This window comes from Vombatus ursinus, unplaced genomic scaffold, assembly GCF_900497805.2.
Source record: "Vombatus ursinus unplaced genomic scaffold, bare-nosed wombat genome assembly UNPS02014822.1, whole genome shotgun sequence".
Lineage (NCBI taxonomy): Eukaryota > Metazoa > Chordata > Mammalia > Diprotodontia > Vombatidae > Vombatus > Vombatus ursinus.
Window position 1 is genome coordinate 1,606,901 of NW_020954600.1, and position 16,658 is coordinate 1,623,558.

At 57.4% G+C, this 16,658-nt stretch overlaps 1 protein-coding gene across 12 annotated transcripts in view; it reads right to left on the reverse strand.

The window, feature by feature from the left end:
* DGKZ (diacylglycerol kinase zeta) overlaps positions 1-16,658 on the reverse strand; it is a 66,876-nt gene that overhangs the window by 5,802 nt on the left and 44,416 nt on the right. For 4 of the 12 annotated variants that reach the window (XM_027837727.1, XM_027837726.1, XM_027837722.1 and 1 more), the window contains exons 2-20: positions 9,647-9,755; positions 9,180-9,275; positions 5,687-5,764; positions 4,927-4,983; positions 4,373-4,441; positions 3,665-3,736; positions 3,463-3,579; positions 3,306-3,377; positions 2,954-3,049; positions 2,675-2,757; positions 2,489-2,549; positions 2,261-2,374; positions 2,006-2,146; positions 1,804-1,882; positions 1,549-1,604; positions 990-1,052; positions 753-826; positions 564-675; positions 186-385 (exon numbers count right to left, since the gene is read on the reverse strand). In XM_027837727.1, the coding sequence (XP_027693528.1) occupies positions 186-385; positions 564-675; positions 753-826; positions 990-1,052; positions 1,549-1,604; positions 1,804-1,882; positions 2,006-2,146; positions 2,261-2,374; positions 2,489-2,549; positions 2,675-2,757; positions 2,954-3,049; positions 3,306-3,377; positions 3,463-3,579; positions 3,665-3,736; positions 4,373-4,441; positions 4,927-4,983; positions 5,687-5,764; positions 9,180-9,275; positions 9,647-9,755 (1,749 nt within the window). The other 8 variants (XM_027837719.1, XM_027837717.1, XM_027837718.1 and 5 more) reach the window with 6 other exon arrangements.

Here is a 16,658-nt window from a genome sequence, read left to right on the forward strand (position 1 = left end):
GCGTGACCAGAGGGGCCAGAGGGAGAGCCATCAGGGACGGGCAAGTGCTCAGGGAGCCCCAGCCAGGGGCTGAGTGCGGCTGGAGGGGCCAGAGGGAGAGTGATCAGGGGAGGGACAGAGGAAGGGCAAGACAGGCGGTCGAATAGGCCACCAGGCAGGGGGGTGGGGCAGGGGCCAGGCCATACTCGCTGTGCAGGGGCACAGAGCTCCTCCGCTTGGCCTTCTGCACCATGGTGGCCTGGTTGCGCAAGGCGATGCGAATGCAGGACGCAGCCAGCTTGCAGGGTTCCCCATCCACCTGCACCGGGATGGCCTTGGCCGTCGTGAGCACCACCTCCCGGCACTGGGTGAGGCGTTCGCCATGCCCGCCCACCTGGAGAGCAGCCTGTGGGCATAGCAGACCTCTGCCACCACTGGCCTGTGCCCCTGTGTATCCTCTGATTAAGCTCCTTGGGCAGCCCCAGGGTCCACATAACTGTGCTGCCCTGGGACACCAGCGGGGCACACAGGCGCACCCTTTGGGCCCGCGCCCGGGTGCTCTGGGGGCCCACAGCCCTTCTCACCAGTGACGTCATGGTGAAGCCAATGACCTCGAGGTAGCCGTCGTCATGCCGCTGGGGCTCAAAGTCATGGTGGTCTCCGGGGTGACCCCAGGGCATGGTGCCTGCACAATACCTATGGGGGACAGACAGTGAGGGGCCGATTCGAGGGTTCAGAGAGCAAGGCTGAGGACCACCAGTGGTTTTTCTCACCTGGGGATATTCAGGAAGACGATGCACTGGGGCTTCAGGTCCTGGATCTTGGGGGTCAGGTCTGTGCCATCACACTGTAACAGCCTCAGTGTGGGTGAGGGGGTCGGCAGAGGGGCTGCTCTCCCTGTTCCTCAGGAGATCCCTCCCTGGCTCCCTGGGTCTGAGTGACGGGTCTCCTGGTGGACCGTGAGCAGGGTGCCCAGCTGAGGGGCCAAGGGGAGGCAGAAGGAGACTCACCACCACTCGGATGTGCTTGGCCAAGTCTTTGGAGCTGCCCATGAGGAAGTCAGAAAAGGCCGTCTGTCAACAGCAGAAAGAAGTAGTCACGCCTGCTCCTCGGAGGCCTCCACCCCGGGGAAGCCCAGGGAGCTGGCACAAGGGCCCCATGGCCAGGAGACCACGGGGTGAGTGCACTGGACTTGGGACTCTCAGCTCCACCATGTACTGGTGCTGCTCTCTCTCTCAGTCTCTATTTCTTCATCTATAAAATGGGGACAGGACCCTCAGGCTGTACTTCACGGGGTTGGTGTAAACCTTTCAGAGGCACGGAGAAGTGAGCTGTTTGTTTCATGGACACCAGGGCTGACATGAGGCGAGGGAAGCCTCTGCTGGGCAAGACAGGAAACAACGTGGCCCAGGGACCATGGAGGGGGGTCACTCTGGTGGGGCCTGAAACCCTGGGCTGGGGGTGTCATGGCTGATGTGATGGGTGTCCACAAGATGGTGCCATAGGCCACCCACACAGGAGGGATGGCCGAGGGGGGCACTCAAGGGGCACTGCCAAGCCCCAGCTTACCCCAGCATAGAACATCTTGTTCCGAAACCGGCTATTGAATTTTTCTGGATTGGCCTCTGTACGAGCAGAGAAGAGAAAGATGAGGGTCACTGGGGCCCACAATTCCCTCTCAGGGAGGCATGCCCCAGAGTCCTCTCCCACCTGGAGCCCCCAGAGCAGCCCCCCTCCTGCCTCCCAGGGCAACATGCTCCCCCTGCCCCTTTTCCTGACTGCCCCTTATCCTTATCAGGATAAGGCAATTTGAAAGTCACCAACCTCGAGACTCATGAAATTCCAGGGTGACGTGGGCATCAAAGCCAAGGCTGAAGTAATTGTTAAAGACATCCAGGGGCAGCTACACAGAAGACAAAGGGAGAAGTGTACGTCAGGAAGATAGTGCCGTCAAAGAGACAAAAGCCATAGATAAAACACACCCACAAACCACCAAGGGGCTGCTCCTGGGGAAGGCTGGGCTGACCCTGTCAGTGGCCCCCTCGTCCCGGTCGTCAGGCCCCGCCTCCAGATTGGGCTCCGCTCGCAGGTCCCATCGGTCCAGCTGCACGACGTTGCCCTCCTCCACGTGGGACAGGATCTTGGACACCGGCTCATCCGTGTAGCCCTGAGGAGCCAGGGAGCAGGAGCGTGAGACGGCTGCCAGGCTGCAGCCACAGTGACCCTCTTCTCAGTACCACCTCTCTGCCCCTTGCACTCATGCCCTGCCCCAAGCTCTCACCCCACCCCAGTTGAGGGTCCGGGCCAGGTCATTGCCGGTGCCGAGGGGTAGGATGGCCACAGGTGGCGGGGGCTTCAGGCGCAGCTGGTCCAGGGTGGAGAGGATCCAGCCAACCTGAGGGGGAAGGAGGGGAGAGCGTGCCTCAGGCCCAGGCCCAGCCTCCCCCATGCCTGCAGCCCCAGCCCAACGGCCGCCAGGAGGCTCACGGAGGTGTGCGTGTGAACTCACCGTGCCGTCGCCCCCGCACGCCAGGATGCGAAGGTTGTGCACCTTCCGGTACATCTCCAACCTGTGGGTTAAAGGCAGGGCAGAGGAACTGAAGAAAGCAGAAGACAGTGGCCCCAGACCTGCAGAGACCACCAGCTCTCCACTGACCCCACGTGAGTCCTACCCCACAGACACCCAGGTACTCACGCCTCCTTGGGCCCACCCTGGCTCAGGTCAAAGACTTGCCGTGGGTTGAGATACCAAAGAAAGGACTGGATGATCTTAGAACCCTGGGGGAAACAGAAGGTGGGGAGAGGGCCTGGAGAGAAAGAACTGGAGGACGGTGGAGGTAAAAACAGAGGAAAGACTTGGGAACTGGGCTGGAGGGGAATCTGCCCCCGGGTCACCTTCTCTTTCACCACCAAAAAGTAACAGCGTTTGGGCCCACGGGGGGAGGAGGGCAGAGGCTCCTGGCCTGGGCCTTACCTGATTGCCCCCACTCTTGGGGTTCACAAACACCAGCAGGGGCTTCATGAGGGGGGATGGGGTAGGTTTGATGATGAAAGGTTTCCAGCGGCCCTCCTGCAAGACAGTGAAGGTGCAGAGAGCCCTCCAGGCCTCTGGCCCTCCTTCCCAGCAGCCCCCACACCACAGCAGCCAGAAGCAGCCACCTGCAGCCTCAGCCCCTCGACAAGCCAGTCTGCGCGTCTGCACAACAGACAGCCTGTGAAGCAGGCAGAGCGGGCCAGAGCCCATTTCACAGATGAGGCTTGGAGGAGCGACCTGCCCAAGGCCGCCCCGCTAGCGAGCACAGAGGGCGGGCAAACGCCGGCTCTACCTCAGGCCCTTTCTTGCTTGATTTCCTCTTGAAAGACGCCCTCTTCTTCTTTTTGCTGACCTTGAGTGGGTTCTGCGAGAGGGAGGGAGCAGGGCTGTCAGCATCACCCCCACAAACCGCAGCCCCAGCCCCAGGCTCAGGAAGGGGCAGGCTTCACCTGCGGGCGCCGGGCCCGGAGGATCCAGGTGGGGGGGATGACCACCGCAGCATGGGCCCCCAGAGAGCAGGGCTCCTCAATCTGCTGGATCATGAAACAGGACACCTTGTTGTGGTACTGCGGAGGGAGAGAGAGGGCACTGACTCTGAAGGTCGGGCCTCCTGCGGGCCAGGGCAGGAAGAGGACAAGATGAGTTACTCACTGCCTGCTTACACCATGAGCAGCTGATGGCCACGATCTCTTTGCTGTGGAAAGTGAACTTCTGCTGGAAACCCTGGAGGGAAGCAGGGAGAGGTCAGTCGGGGCTGACTCCAGGAGGTGGCCCGTGTCCATTCTCTCAGGCCGCTTCCTCGAGTCACAGGATGTCAGACCTGAGATGATTTCTATTTTCTGGAATCACATTCCACACAGGAAGAAACTGAGGTCCCCAAAGAGGAAGTGTGGGGAAGCAATTCCACAGTACCTACTATGTGCAGCCACTATCCTAAAAGCTTTACAAACAGTATCTCACTTCATCCTCACAACATCCCTGGGAGGTAGCTGATGTTATCACCCCCATTTTATAGAGAAGGAAACTGAGGCAGGCAGAGGACAAGTGACTTGCTCAGGGTCACTCGGCTACCAGGTATCTGAGGGAGGATCTGAACTCAGGTCTTCTCACCCACAAGCCCAGTAAGCCATTGCCTGCCCCACCAAACCTGTGCGTAGACACTAAGAGGCAGGATTCCAAGCTCTGTCCTCTGCTTCCAGTCGCCACCCTGCCCCAGTGACCCAAAGTCAAGTTGGCCTGACCTACTGTGCGCCTGCTGCAGGACAGCAGGGTGTCCCTCCCTCCCCTGGGAGCTCTACCTAGGAACAGACTGCGAGCCTGTTTCTGCCAGCAGGGGCGAACCCAGGGCGCTCCACTCACCTTGCCACAGTGTCGGCATTTGCCATCCTGGCGCCGCCGATGTACCCAGTGGTGACGCACAAAAGTTGGCTGGAGAGAGCAGGGGAGGTAGAAGAGGTCACAGCCCTGAGCAGGGCTGGGGGACTGCCCCGACCTCAACCCAAGGGGCAGAGGTGGGCTCATCTCATCGCCTGGGCTGCCAGTCCAGGAGAGGAGGGGGCTAGGGGCACAGCGCAGGGAGATCTGCAGCCCCAGCAAGTCAGAAATCCCCAGGAGGTGCTGTGCCCCAAGCTATACAAGCGGGAAATCCAGGCTTTCACGCCAGGCCTCTGATGCCCAATTCCGTGTGTCTTCAGTTGTGCCCAGGGAGCTGAAGCCATGTGCCCAGGGAGACAGGCCACGTGCCCCGGGGTGCGGCCCTCTTCACCCTGCCCAGGAAGGGTCTCAGGGCCCTCGAATGGGCATCTCAGCTCATGCTCTCGGCTCAGGAATCCCCAGCCTTTCTCCCAGGCTGGTGGGAGCTGGAGAGCCCCCGGGATGCCCACCGCAGCTCCCATCCCCCCTGAGGTCCTCACCTCCCGCACGTTCCTGGACCCTGATTCCCGGAAGGATGGCTTACAGCGGAAGTTAATCTGCAAAGGACCACATGACATAAAAACATGAGGATGATGGCCGGGCTGGTCCTGGGACCTCCAGGGGAGGCGAGCACAGGCGGCCACATCTTCCCTCCTGAGAGGGAAGAACGCTGCCCAACGTCCAATTCTCCTGGCTGTCATCCAGGAAGGAACCTCATTCTTGTGTTATTTGGAGTGAAGCTTCTTGGGGTACCGAGTCTGAGGGATAACCGAGGCTCCCAACTGCACAGGCTATGGGGTTCATGAAGCCAGCAGAGAGGTGGCACATGGATCATTCCCTTCTTTTGGTAGATATGGAAACTGAGGCCCAGAGAGGGGCTTAAGTCACTTCAAGGGACTCAGGGGCACAGCTGAGCACCCCCTCCCCCAGCTTCCCTGTATCCCTAACCCAGGGGGCCAGGGCTTTGCAGTTGCTGCTGCTGCCCCAAGGCCCTCTTGTGCTCGGCTCGGCTTCGGCCTGCCCGGGGCCCTCCTGGCATGCACACACTGGTACACACTCACACGCATGCACATGCACACGCACACACGCACACACCAGCTTCTACATCAGCCTCGCTTATATCCCCTGCTATTTGGCTGGTCTTTTCTGCCCCCGCTAGCCGATACTCGGCCTCCTTTCCTGGGTCCCAGAGAGGAGGCAGCAGTGGCTGGGGATCCCCGGGCCCAAACCCCAGCCCCATCCAAGGAGGCCCATGGTCACCTTCTCCAGCTGCCCAATGCAAGGCGTGTGCACAACAATCTTGCAGGCGGCACACTTTCGTCGAGACACTGATTTCTGCTGCAGGAAGGAAGGGCACTGAGGTCAGTGGGACAGAAGGGAACCAATCACATTTCTACAGCAGTTTTTGGCTTGCAAAGCTGTTTCCTCATAACTGACCTATGAAGCAGGGAGCAGAGACTTCACCCCCACTGACACTGAGGCTCAGGGGCGTGGGGCGGCCTACCTAGGGCCCCACAGCTTATATGGAGGGAGGTCTGAACCGAGGGCTCCAGACTGGACTCCAGGGCCAGGCAGTGTGGCACAGTGGACAGGGCCCCAAGTTCCAGTCTTTCCTCTGACTCTTGCTATGTGCCCACAGACAGGTCCCCTCCCCTCCGTTTCCTCATCTACCACCTTATCTCCTGAAATTCCGGTGCCTTCTGCCTTCCTCACCTCCTTTGCTCCCGTCTCATGACGAGGAGGTCTTCCTCCTCACCCAGGCTAACCCCTCGACCAGCACCAGGATCCCACCCCATCCTACCTCCTCCAACAGACTAGCCCCTCGGCCATCCCCACCGCATCACATCTCCAATCTCTCTCCTGGCTGTTGCCCTCCTGCCTACAAACAGGCCAGGTCTCCTCATCCTCCCAAGCCCCTTACTTGATCCTTCTGTCCCAGCCAGCTACTCTCTTAGAGTTCTTCTGCCTCTTGCAGCTAAACTCCTCAAACAGATCATCTATGACACATCCCCGTCTCCCCACTTTGTTGTCGGTTAGTCCTTTTTCAGTCGTGTCCAACTCTTCGTGACCCCATCTGGGGTTTTCTTGGCATAGATACTGGAGCAGTTTGCGGTTTCCTTCTCCAGCTCACTTTACAGATGAGGAAACTGAGGCAAACAGGGTTAGGTGACTTGCCCAGGGACACACAGCTAGTACTTAAATTGTCTTACGCCAACTTAAACTCAGGAAGATGAGTCTTCCTAACTCCAGGCCCAGCACTCAGTGCACCATGGCGCCCCCTAGCGGCTCTCCTCATACTCTCTTCTTAAGCGGTCACAAGCCGGTTCCTGACCTTACCATTCTACCAAAGGTGCCTACCAATGACCTCAGAAGCCAAAGTCAATAGCCTTCTCTCAATCCCCATTCTCCTTACCCTCTCTGCGGCCTCTGACACTGCTGGCCCCTTTCTCCTTTCTTTCTCTCTCTCTCTCTCTCTCTCCTGGTTATCCTCCTCCCTCTCTGATGGCTCCTTTTCTTTTTTTCTTTTTTTTAATAATTATTTTTGGTTTTCAACATTCACTTCCATAAGATTTTGAGTTTTAAACCCCCCCCTCCCCTCAGGAGAGAATACAGGAATCAGGAGTACAATGTGATATAGGCCCTACGTATACATTTATATTAAGCATAGTTTCACATTAGTCATGCTGTAAAGAAGAATTAGAACCAATAGGAGGAACCACAAGAAAGAAGAAGCAAAACAAAACAAAAGAAAAGGAGAGCAGACAGGATGCTTCGATCTGCATTCAAACTCCACAGTCCTTTCTTTGGATGTGGATAACATTTTCCGTCATGAGGCCTTTGGAGATGTCTTAGATCCTTGTACTGCTGAGAAGGGTTAAGTCTATCAACATCAGTCATCACACAATGTGGCTGTTACTGTGCACAACGTTCTCTTGGTTCTGCTCATGTCACTCAGCATCAGTCCATGCAAGTCTTTCCAGGTTTTTCTGAAGTCCTCCCGCTCCTCCTTTCTTGTCTGACCGCTCCTCCTCTGTCTTCTTTGCTGGACCCTCCTCCAGATGAGGCCCTCTAACCCCTGGGCCCTCTTCTCTTCTCCCTCTAGTTTGTTTCACTTGCTGATCTCATCAGCTCCCATGGATTGAATTCCATCTCTATGGGGACGATTCACAGATCCACCTCTCCTGCCCCAGCCCCTCTGCTGGCCTCCAATCTCACACCTCCAACTACTGTCTAAACCTGAACTCATTCTCCTTCCCCCTAAACCCTGCCCCCACCTGTCCTATGACTCCAGAGGCCAACACCATCCTCCCAGTCCCCCAGAGTCACAACCCAGGAGTCACCCTGGACTCCTCCCAAGGCCTCTGGATCTCACCCCTGTAGCATCTCTCTCTTCTGACACTGTCAGAAGACACTGGTGCAGACCCTCATCCCTTCAGGCCTGGACTACTCCACTAGCTGCTGGGGGAGTCTGCCTGTATCATCTCCCCCACTCCAGTCCCTCCTCCATTCAGCCACCACAGTGATGTTCCTAAAGTGAATGACATCCTCCCGCCCTCCTACTCAAGAGACTCCACAGTGGCTCTCTATTGCCTCCAGGATCAAACACAAGATGCTCTGTTTGGCATTCAAAGCCCTTCACCACCTAGCTCCCTCCGACCTTCCAGTTTTTTCACAGTGACACTGGCTTCCCAGCTGTTCCATTGCTTCTCTCCAGGCCTTTGCCCTGGCTGTGCCCCCTGCCTGGAATGCTGTCCTTCCTCATCTCTGCCTTCTGGCTTCTCAGGCTCCCTTCAAGCCTGAACTAAACTCCTACCACCTACAGGGAAGCCATTCCTAACCCCTGGACTCCAATGCTTTCCCGGTTTTAATCATTTCTGATTTATCCTGTATATGTATTTGTGATTTATCTCTCCCCTTTGTCTCTTTTTTGAATCTCCAGTGCTCAGCATGGTGCCTGGCACATAGTAGCAGCTTAATAAATATTGACTGATGTAAACAGAAATCAAATGACTTGCCCAAGGTCACACAGCTACAAAGTCTCTGAAGTGAAATCTGAACTCAGGTCTTCCTGACTCTAAACCCAATTCTGGATCCACTGTCCCACCTAGCTGATTGCCTCAAAGATACTTATATGTTCCACTCCTCCAACCCTGCGCTCTAGAAGAGGGAGGGTGGGAAGAGCCAGAACAGGCACTTATATAGTGCCTACTAGGCGCTATGCACCACACTATGCACTTTTTACCAATATTACCTCATTTTATTCTCACAAAAGCCCCTGAGAAGGGGGCAGCTAGGGGGCGCAGTGGATAGAGCTCTGGCTTTGGAGTCAAGAGGACCTGAGTTCAAATCTAACCTCAGACACTTGACACTTACTAGCTGTGTGACTCTGGGCAAGTCACTCAACTCCGACTGCCTCACCAAAAAGCAAAAAAAAAAAAAAAAAAAAAAAGCCCCCGGGGAGGCAGGTGCTACGATAACCCTCACTGTGTAGTTGAGGAAACTTCACCAAGTGAAGCTAAGTACCTTGCCTAGGGTCCAGCAGCTACGAGGTGTCTGAGGCTGGATTTGAACTCAGCTCAGCTCAGTGCTCTGGGCCCAGGGGTGCCCCCTGGTGGCCCCTCTCTGGCCAGCACGTCGCTGCCTTTTCTAATGCTGAGGAAGTGCGGGGAAGAGAAGAAAGCCCTGCTCTGTTCCTCCCGGGCCAAGGGAAGAAAGACTGGGACAGGCCGGCAGCCCCCAGTGCGCCACTCACCAGCATCTTGGCAACACAGTACTGCTCCCCAACGTAGCAGAAATCCCCAGATACATTGGTCTCGAACCAGATGTGCTCCCCATAGGCAGCCGTTTCCTGTGGGATGGGGCAGGCCTGTGAGCGCTCCAGCCGGCCCTCTCTGGGCACACCCTGCGTGGCCATCACAGGCGGCCCAGGCCTCCCCTCCCCTCCTCAGACCCTAAACTCACAGAATTCTAGAGCTTTCAGAGCCCTAAAAAAGGACCAGCTTCAAAATCCTCATTTTCCAGACGATGGAAAAGCCTCACGGAGGAAAGAATGACCAGCCTCAAGTCACTTCCTCCAGCCAGTTTCCCAGAGGGAGGCTGGGCTATGGGTCTCCTCACATAAATGCTGGGCCCTTGGCCGCGCGGCCCCTAGTGGCCGGGCCTCCCAAGTCCCCCCTCCTGTCCTCGTCACCCCGTCACCCCCAAGCTCCGCCTACTCACACTCCAGTCCACAGTGCTCCGGATCTGCCTGTCGGGTTCGCTGCTGGGGGCTCCAGAGGTGGGGTTTGGAGGGGCCAGATGCTGGAGACCTGACTTGGCAATGGCTTTCCTGAAAAGAAGAGGACAACTGAGAACTCGAGGAAAGAGCATGCATCCTTTTCTTCCTTTCTCCCTAGCCCCATCTCCTTCCAGCTGGACCCAGGCTGGGAGGAGGGGCAGAGACAAGGCCGGGGTGGCCCAGCGCTCAGAATACAGCCCCGGGCCCGTGCGGCCCGGCTGCTCTGCCTGTCCTGACCGCCGCGATACCTACGAGAGCAGAGAGCTCCAGGCCTCTGGTCCGGAGGGCTTGCGCTTCAGAGCCACTTGCCGCCTACGGGACAGGGGGCGCAGGTGGCCCAGCAGGAGTGGGCTGGCAGAGGCCCCGGGGACGAGGTGCTGGCCCGGGGGCCGGTACTGGCTGAGACGTCGGTAGTAGCCGTGTAGGCCCCAGACCGTGCAGTCACACATCACGTCGGCGGGGAGCAGGTGGGAAGATCTCCTGCGTCGCCGGAGACATCGGGGCACGTGGAGCCGGGGCCTGATGCCCAGGTGCTGAGAGCCGGTGGCGGCCAGTGCCTTGCCACCTGCCTGAGGGGTCCTTAGCCCCGGTACCTCTGCCTCTTCTTCCTCTGCTTCATTCCTCCCCATGAGACCAGCGAGGAGTAGAGGGGGCCCCAGAAGGCGAGTGTCAATAGCGGATGGTGCCATTCTCTGGGGTGGGCCTTGCTCCACGGCCAAACGGGGGCTGTGGCTTGGGGGAGCAGTGCTGGGGCGGCGACGGGAAGCCCTGCCCCCGCAGCTGAGGAGGCAGCCCTCAAGCTGGGAGCTGGAGCGTCTCCGCTGGGCCAGTGAGGGGGAAGGCTGGCCGGCCGGGGATCGCCGTCGGACCTTGCCTGTGGGGAGGGCTACCCCGCTCCCCCGGCGCGGCCCACTGCTCCTGAAATGTCTCCTAAAGAAGGTCTCCATGGTGAGAGCGGCAGATGGTGGGCACAGAAAGTGGCCCTCAGAGGCTCTTGGGGCCCAGCAGCAGGGGCTGGCTTCGCTCCACCTTAAGGTCCCACACTGGACACTAGGCAGAGGCACGCAAGGCAAGAGGCCTGCGGGGGCCACAACCAGGCCTGGGGATGTGAGAGCTCTGCCCTATCCACAGCGAGAAGGGCCCAGGAGTCCGACCTGGTACAGAGCCTCGCCCAGAGGGAACAACAAACGCTCTTTCCCTTTCCTTCCTTTCTCTGGGTTCTTAACTGTGGGGTCTTGGGCCAATCGCTCGAGCTCTCGGGGGATCAGTTTCCTGTTCTGTAAAATGAGGGAGGTAGACGAGAGATTCTCTGATGACCGTTTCAGACCCACTGATGTCTAACGATTACAATTCCGTTTCCTCCCAGGCCACCGAGTGGCAGAAAGAGGATCAAACAGAACTTGGGCCCTGGCAAATGGCCGACTTCTACAGCTTTCCAAAGCAGCAGCCTCAGGTGGCCCAGCCCTGGGAGGCCATGGGCACCTACCCCCTCCAGGTGCCAGGCATGGACGAAGGTGAAGGTGGAGAAGGAGCCCAGGGAAGAGCAGCCGCATAACCCAAGGTCAGCCATAGGTACCAGTGGGAAAGGGCACCAGGGCAAAGCCTAGGCAAGGAGAGGGAGCAATATGGCAGAGCTGAGCCTAGGATGGACAGGCTATTTGGGGCAGGGGCAGGGGGAAGCTGCTACTTCTCCCTTTTCATGCTGGCACTGTGTACAATGCAGGGCATGGGGTGGGGGGTCAGCAGATAATGCCTTGGGTCTTAGATCCCTCACCCCCTCCATAAAGGAGACACTGGGATAGGCCTGGGTTTGAGTCTTCAATCTCACAGGTGCAGCCAGTTGGGGGTGATTCTGCCAGCCTCGGGCCTCACCTGGCACTAATGTCTATCCATTCTCACTGGTGTTGGGGGGGGCAGGGTGGGAAGGAGAGTGTTGGAAATGGAAGTTGCCTGACCAGGTAATAGTTTTTTTGGTAGGTGGGGGGGAACAAAAGCTCCATCTGCTCCTCCTGAAGGTCAACTCCTGGGAATAACCTGAGGGAAGCAGTATATGTGAATGAGCCTATTTATAAGGAGCTTTGAGCTCCCAGGAATAAAGGAGCCAGGGAAGTATCAGCTCCTATTATTAATGTGGCCATTCTTTATTAACAATGCCTTCCAGCCTCCACAAGGGAAATAAATGAGCTCTCTGGGAATCAGCCCAACTGGGACAAGTGCCCCACATAAGGTAGACAGCCAGCTCTGGTAAGGGGGGAGTGAAAACTCCCTTCTCCACAAGTTCCCCCCTTCCTTAAGCCGGCCCCCACCCCAGGGGAGGGAGAGAACAGGATAGGCAGCTGTCTCCACTGGACTCTGAGCAGTGAAGAGTTCACTTCCAATTAGCACCGTTCTCACTACCTCCCCAGTCCCCTGGGCTTGGAGTGGACAGAGGGGCCTGACCCCGGGACCCCCTCTTTTCTGTCGGCTACAAGTCATTCCTCAGCATGGAACTGAAGGCGTCGGCGACATGGCTCTCAGCTGCCTCTCCAGTCTTATCTCCCCGCCTCGGCTTCCTGCTCTCTCCAGTCTAGCCACACCGGCCAGGCCCTTCCCAGCACTCTCCAGTCTAGCCACACCGGCCAGGCCCTTTCCAGCACTCTCAAGGTTCTGTTCGGTCCCAGGCTTCTCCCTTTTCTTTCTACGCTCTCGCCCACAATCAGCTTCATGGATTCAATGATCTTCTCTTGGAAGATGACTCTTGGGCCTGGTGCGGCCACACTACCAGCCGCCTTCTGCACATCTTCCAGGCACCTCACACTTAGACCCGAAGCAAACTCAGAACCCTCTCCTTCCAACCCAGTCCTTCCTCCTAGCTTCCCAAGTGCTCCCAAGGATGGCACCATCCTCCAAAAACAAGGTTCAAACCTCGGCAGTGTCCTGGACACAGCCCATCGCTCAGTCTGGTCCTGTCTCACACACATTCTCCTCTCACTCGTGTTCAGGCTTCTCTCCTGGACCTCGGCCACAGCCCCCCAAAATGGTCTCCCTGCCTCCAGCAGTCTCTTCCCAAGCCAACCTATCTTGTGCTCAGCTGCAAAAGTCTGACCGGCTCATCCCGATACTCCAACTCCAGGGGCTTCCTGTGGGACATCCTGCCAAGCTCGGCCCCCTTTCCAGTCTTCCCTCCTTACACTCCAAGGTCATGGCACACTGGCCTACTGGCTGTTCTTTACTCCCAACACTCCATCTTTCACATCTGGGCTTCTGTATCGGGGCAGTCCCTGCAGCCCCTCCCCCCAGGTTCCTTTCATCCTCCGTCTGCTGGAGGCTTTTCTCAGGCTCTCTGGCTGCCAGCGCTTTAGAGACATCCCCTCTGAGAGGACCCTGCATGCACTTTAAATTTACCTCTGAGGCACAATTTACGTACACATGTCTCTACTATTAGACTGTAAACTCTTTGGAAAAGGGCTCCTCCTTTGTTTTGTGCCTGGCTCATCGTATGGGCTTCATGACTGACCCATGCGTCTGGGCACTCACCGCCTCAGTGGGGGATACGCTCTGCTACCTGCACCTGCCCAAACCCTTCTCTGCCGTGGAGGCCCAGCCCAGGGGCTGCCTCCTTCCTTCTCCCACTCTCCCACTCTCCCACTTAGAATGTTCTGAGAAGATTCTATAATATCCACAACTGCTAGCATCTGTATAGACTTGAAGGGCTACAAACGCTTTATGTTTATTATCTCGTTTGCCCCTTCCTACAATCCTGTGAAGTGCTATTATTAACTCCATTTTATAGATGAGCAAACTGAGGCTGACCAGGTTAATTGACTTGCCTGGGGTCACACAGCTAGTAAGCACAGGAGGCAGGATTCCACCTGAATCTTTCCTTTGTCCTCTCACATTCGGCCCTGGATTCTCCCTACAGACTGCAGCTCTCTAAGGGCTGGGACCATACCAGGTTTGTAACGTCAGCGCCCTGCCCCCGTACCGTTTAGTAACTGCTTCTGAGGGTCCTGGCTGAGAAGGCCAGAGGTCTGAAGGGGCGCCAAGGCCTTTGCCCCCAGCTTCTGCCCAGGCACTTTTAGTCCGGGGGGCCTTTTTGGCAGCTTTTGCCACCTGGCAGACTGGCAGCCCCATGCTACTATCCTCAGGCTCTCCCATGGGCTGTCAGCTTTCTCCTGTCCTGTGACAGCTGCCCAGACTGGAGGAGATTAGTCACCCTGACAGACCTCCTGATGCCAGTGTCACCAGAAAACAAAGGCCACAGTCTGTGTGTGTGTGTGTGGGGGGGACGACAGACAGGCCCTCGGGCACTTTCTAAACCCTCCACAATCAACTCTTTGGCCTTTGTCTCCCCAGCCCTGAACACGGCGCCTGACAGGTAGTAGGCACTTCATAAATGCTTGTTGATGCAATGAAGGGAGGGCCTGGCTGGAAGGAGAACAACTGGGCACTGAGATGCCCCCCTTCCCCACCCTGCACGCCTCTGGCAATGCCTCTGTTGTCACCCATCCTGAGGACGCACAGAGCTCACAGCCACGGCAGGGCTAACTGCTACCCAGCTATACTCATCCCACAGTGATGGGGCCTAGGACAACAAGGCCTAAGAGACTAACACTTTTCCTTAGGAGGGAGCAGGGTAGCGAGAGGCCTGTCGCCACAGGTACAGAGCTCTCGGGCTTCCCTCTGGTCACCACAGGCACCCATCCCCTGCTCAGCTGTCACCAGACCAGTTTTGTCTCTGGCCTTTTCAGCAAACCGCTCTCCAGGGGCCTCCGATTAGTCTAGCCCAAGCCCTCACCTTCTGCTGGGATGGTGGGCAGAGCTCAGCAGAGGTCCAACCATGTCTCAGTCCCTGTCGCCTTTCTATCTTTATGGCTGCTGCACTGGATGTATAAAGGTCACTAGGCTCCAAGGCTGTGGTAACCCAGACTGTGTGGGGCCCCACAGCCTGAAAGCACGGGGGAAGAACCAAGTGGGTTACGTCAAAGAGCCTCAAAGGCTCAAGGCGGTGGTGAGGAGACACATCTGCTTGATTGTCTGTAGACCTGAGAGGTGTGTACCTGGGACAGTGCAGAGACTGAGCCAGATGGAAGATGGGTGCCTAGCTAACACTCACCCCATGGGTCCCAAAGGCCTAGGCCCACCTAAGGACAGGCTCCCACAGTCTCTTATGGCAAGGGAAGGTGTGGCGAGGATCTGCACAAAGCCACACCCTCAGCTTCCCCACCTCCATCCCCAGGACCTGGAAGCAGGACCAGCCAGGGATGAAGGGGGCTGGGGAGTGGCGCTCCTGGTCCTCTCTCAGACTGGTTCACTGGACAAACAACAGTTCAGAGGGGAGAGCTGCTAGGAGGCTGGAAAAACCTCATCAAGGTCTCTCATTCCAGAAACAGGTGAATTTCCAGCCTAACATGTATTTTAGTCCCTGGCCAATACTGAATGGGCCTCTCAATTAGGATCCTGAGCTGGAAGAGGCTTAAAGGGCTCATTCAGCTCCTACAGAAGCCAGTGTCTGGCGGCTCTCATCCTAGCAATGCTGAAAGGGCTCTCTGCTATCTCCTGGACTTTCCCACTAAAGCCAGAGTGGGAGGAGAGAGGGAAGAAGGAAAGGGAAGTGTGAATGTGAAGGGTAGCCACAGCCCACTACATGAGGAAGAAGGCCTGGCAGCCTAGGCCACCTGGGTATTTGCTCATGCCACAAAGTGCCAGCCTCTGCAACCTGCTACATACGCACTGCCCCTAGCTGACTCCCTTCAAAGCATTTGAGTGTCCCTGTCTGGCTACAGTGCTTCCCATGCTCCATGTACCCTCCAAAGCTCTGGGCAACAAAGAGGACAAAGACCCTCAATCTGCCACTTAAGGGGGCTTTGGATCAATTAGTCCAGGACCTCCCTCTCCAGCATTCTAAGAAGCAGCTGCTGCTTGAGATGAGGCCCATCCATTGTTCAGATTAATCTCTAGGATGGAGAGCCTAACCAGAGACCAGAAGAAGACCAACAGACATTTCCTTTTCTCCCTAGGCAACTAGCCTTGTTCCAGAAGCCCCGATCCCCATGGAGGAAGTAAATTATATCCCCCAGGGGATGCCGGCTCTGCGCCAAAGTCCAGCTGTTCAGCTCCCACAAGCCTCGGGTGGAAGGCTGGGAAAGTCCAAGAGAGGGGACAGCAAAGGCATTAGGCGCCTCAGACATGAGAAAACTGAGGCCCCAAAAGGTAAAGGGATTTGTCTAAGGTGGGAGAAGGACTCAGGGGCAGAGCTCCTCAGATTCCAAATCTGCTCAGTTTTTCATGATGCCAGGTACAGGCTACCAGGCCCCGGGCTGGGGAGGGGAGGAGGCCAGGGCACAGCCAAAAGGGAGGGCACTCATCTCCTGGGGAACAGCAGGAAGGAGGCCTCTCTTATCAGCCCCCAGAATCGGTGTGGTCATGGGGTGGAAGGGAAGGAAGGAGCACCACTCCTAACCCCAGACTGCTTTCACTGGGAAACCTCTTGCTGGGGAGTCAACCAGTGGGCACTAGGGAGCTGGCAGGGCAGCAGGATGGGTGGCAATGCTCTGGGCAGAGGGGAAGCGAGCTGTCCAGCTGGGTTAATATTTAGCCCGGCCAGGGGATGGCTCTTTCAGACTCCCTGCCCAGGATCACAGGGGTACACGGTGCCCTCCTTTATTAACAGCTGCAGCTAGGCTGAGTCTCCCAGACCCTCCCTGGCACCTCACCACACTGTGCCCAGTGCCCCCCACCCCACCCCAAACCCCAGGCTAGGAAGCCCCACAAAGACAATACAGGGAGCAGGGGGGGAAGGAGAGGGAAGGGGCTGAGTCCCCTTTTGACCTGATCTGACGGCAAGGAGGCAGTAAGCAGGGACTCCGGGTCCTGTGGGAAAGCCCCGGGGCTCCGGGCAGCAGCCCTCTCTCTGGCAAGTCCTAGTTTGGAGGTAGCAGCCCTACTCTCCGCCCCCTAGTCACCCCTTCCCCC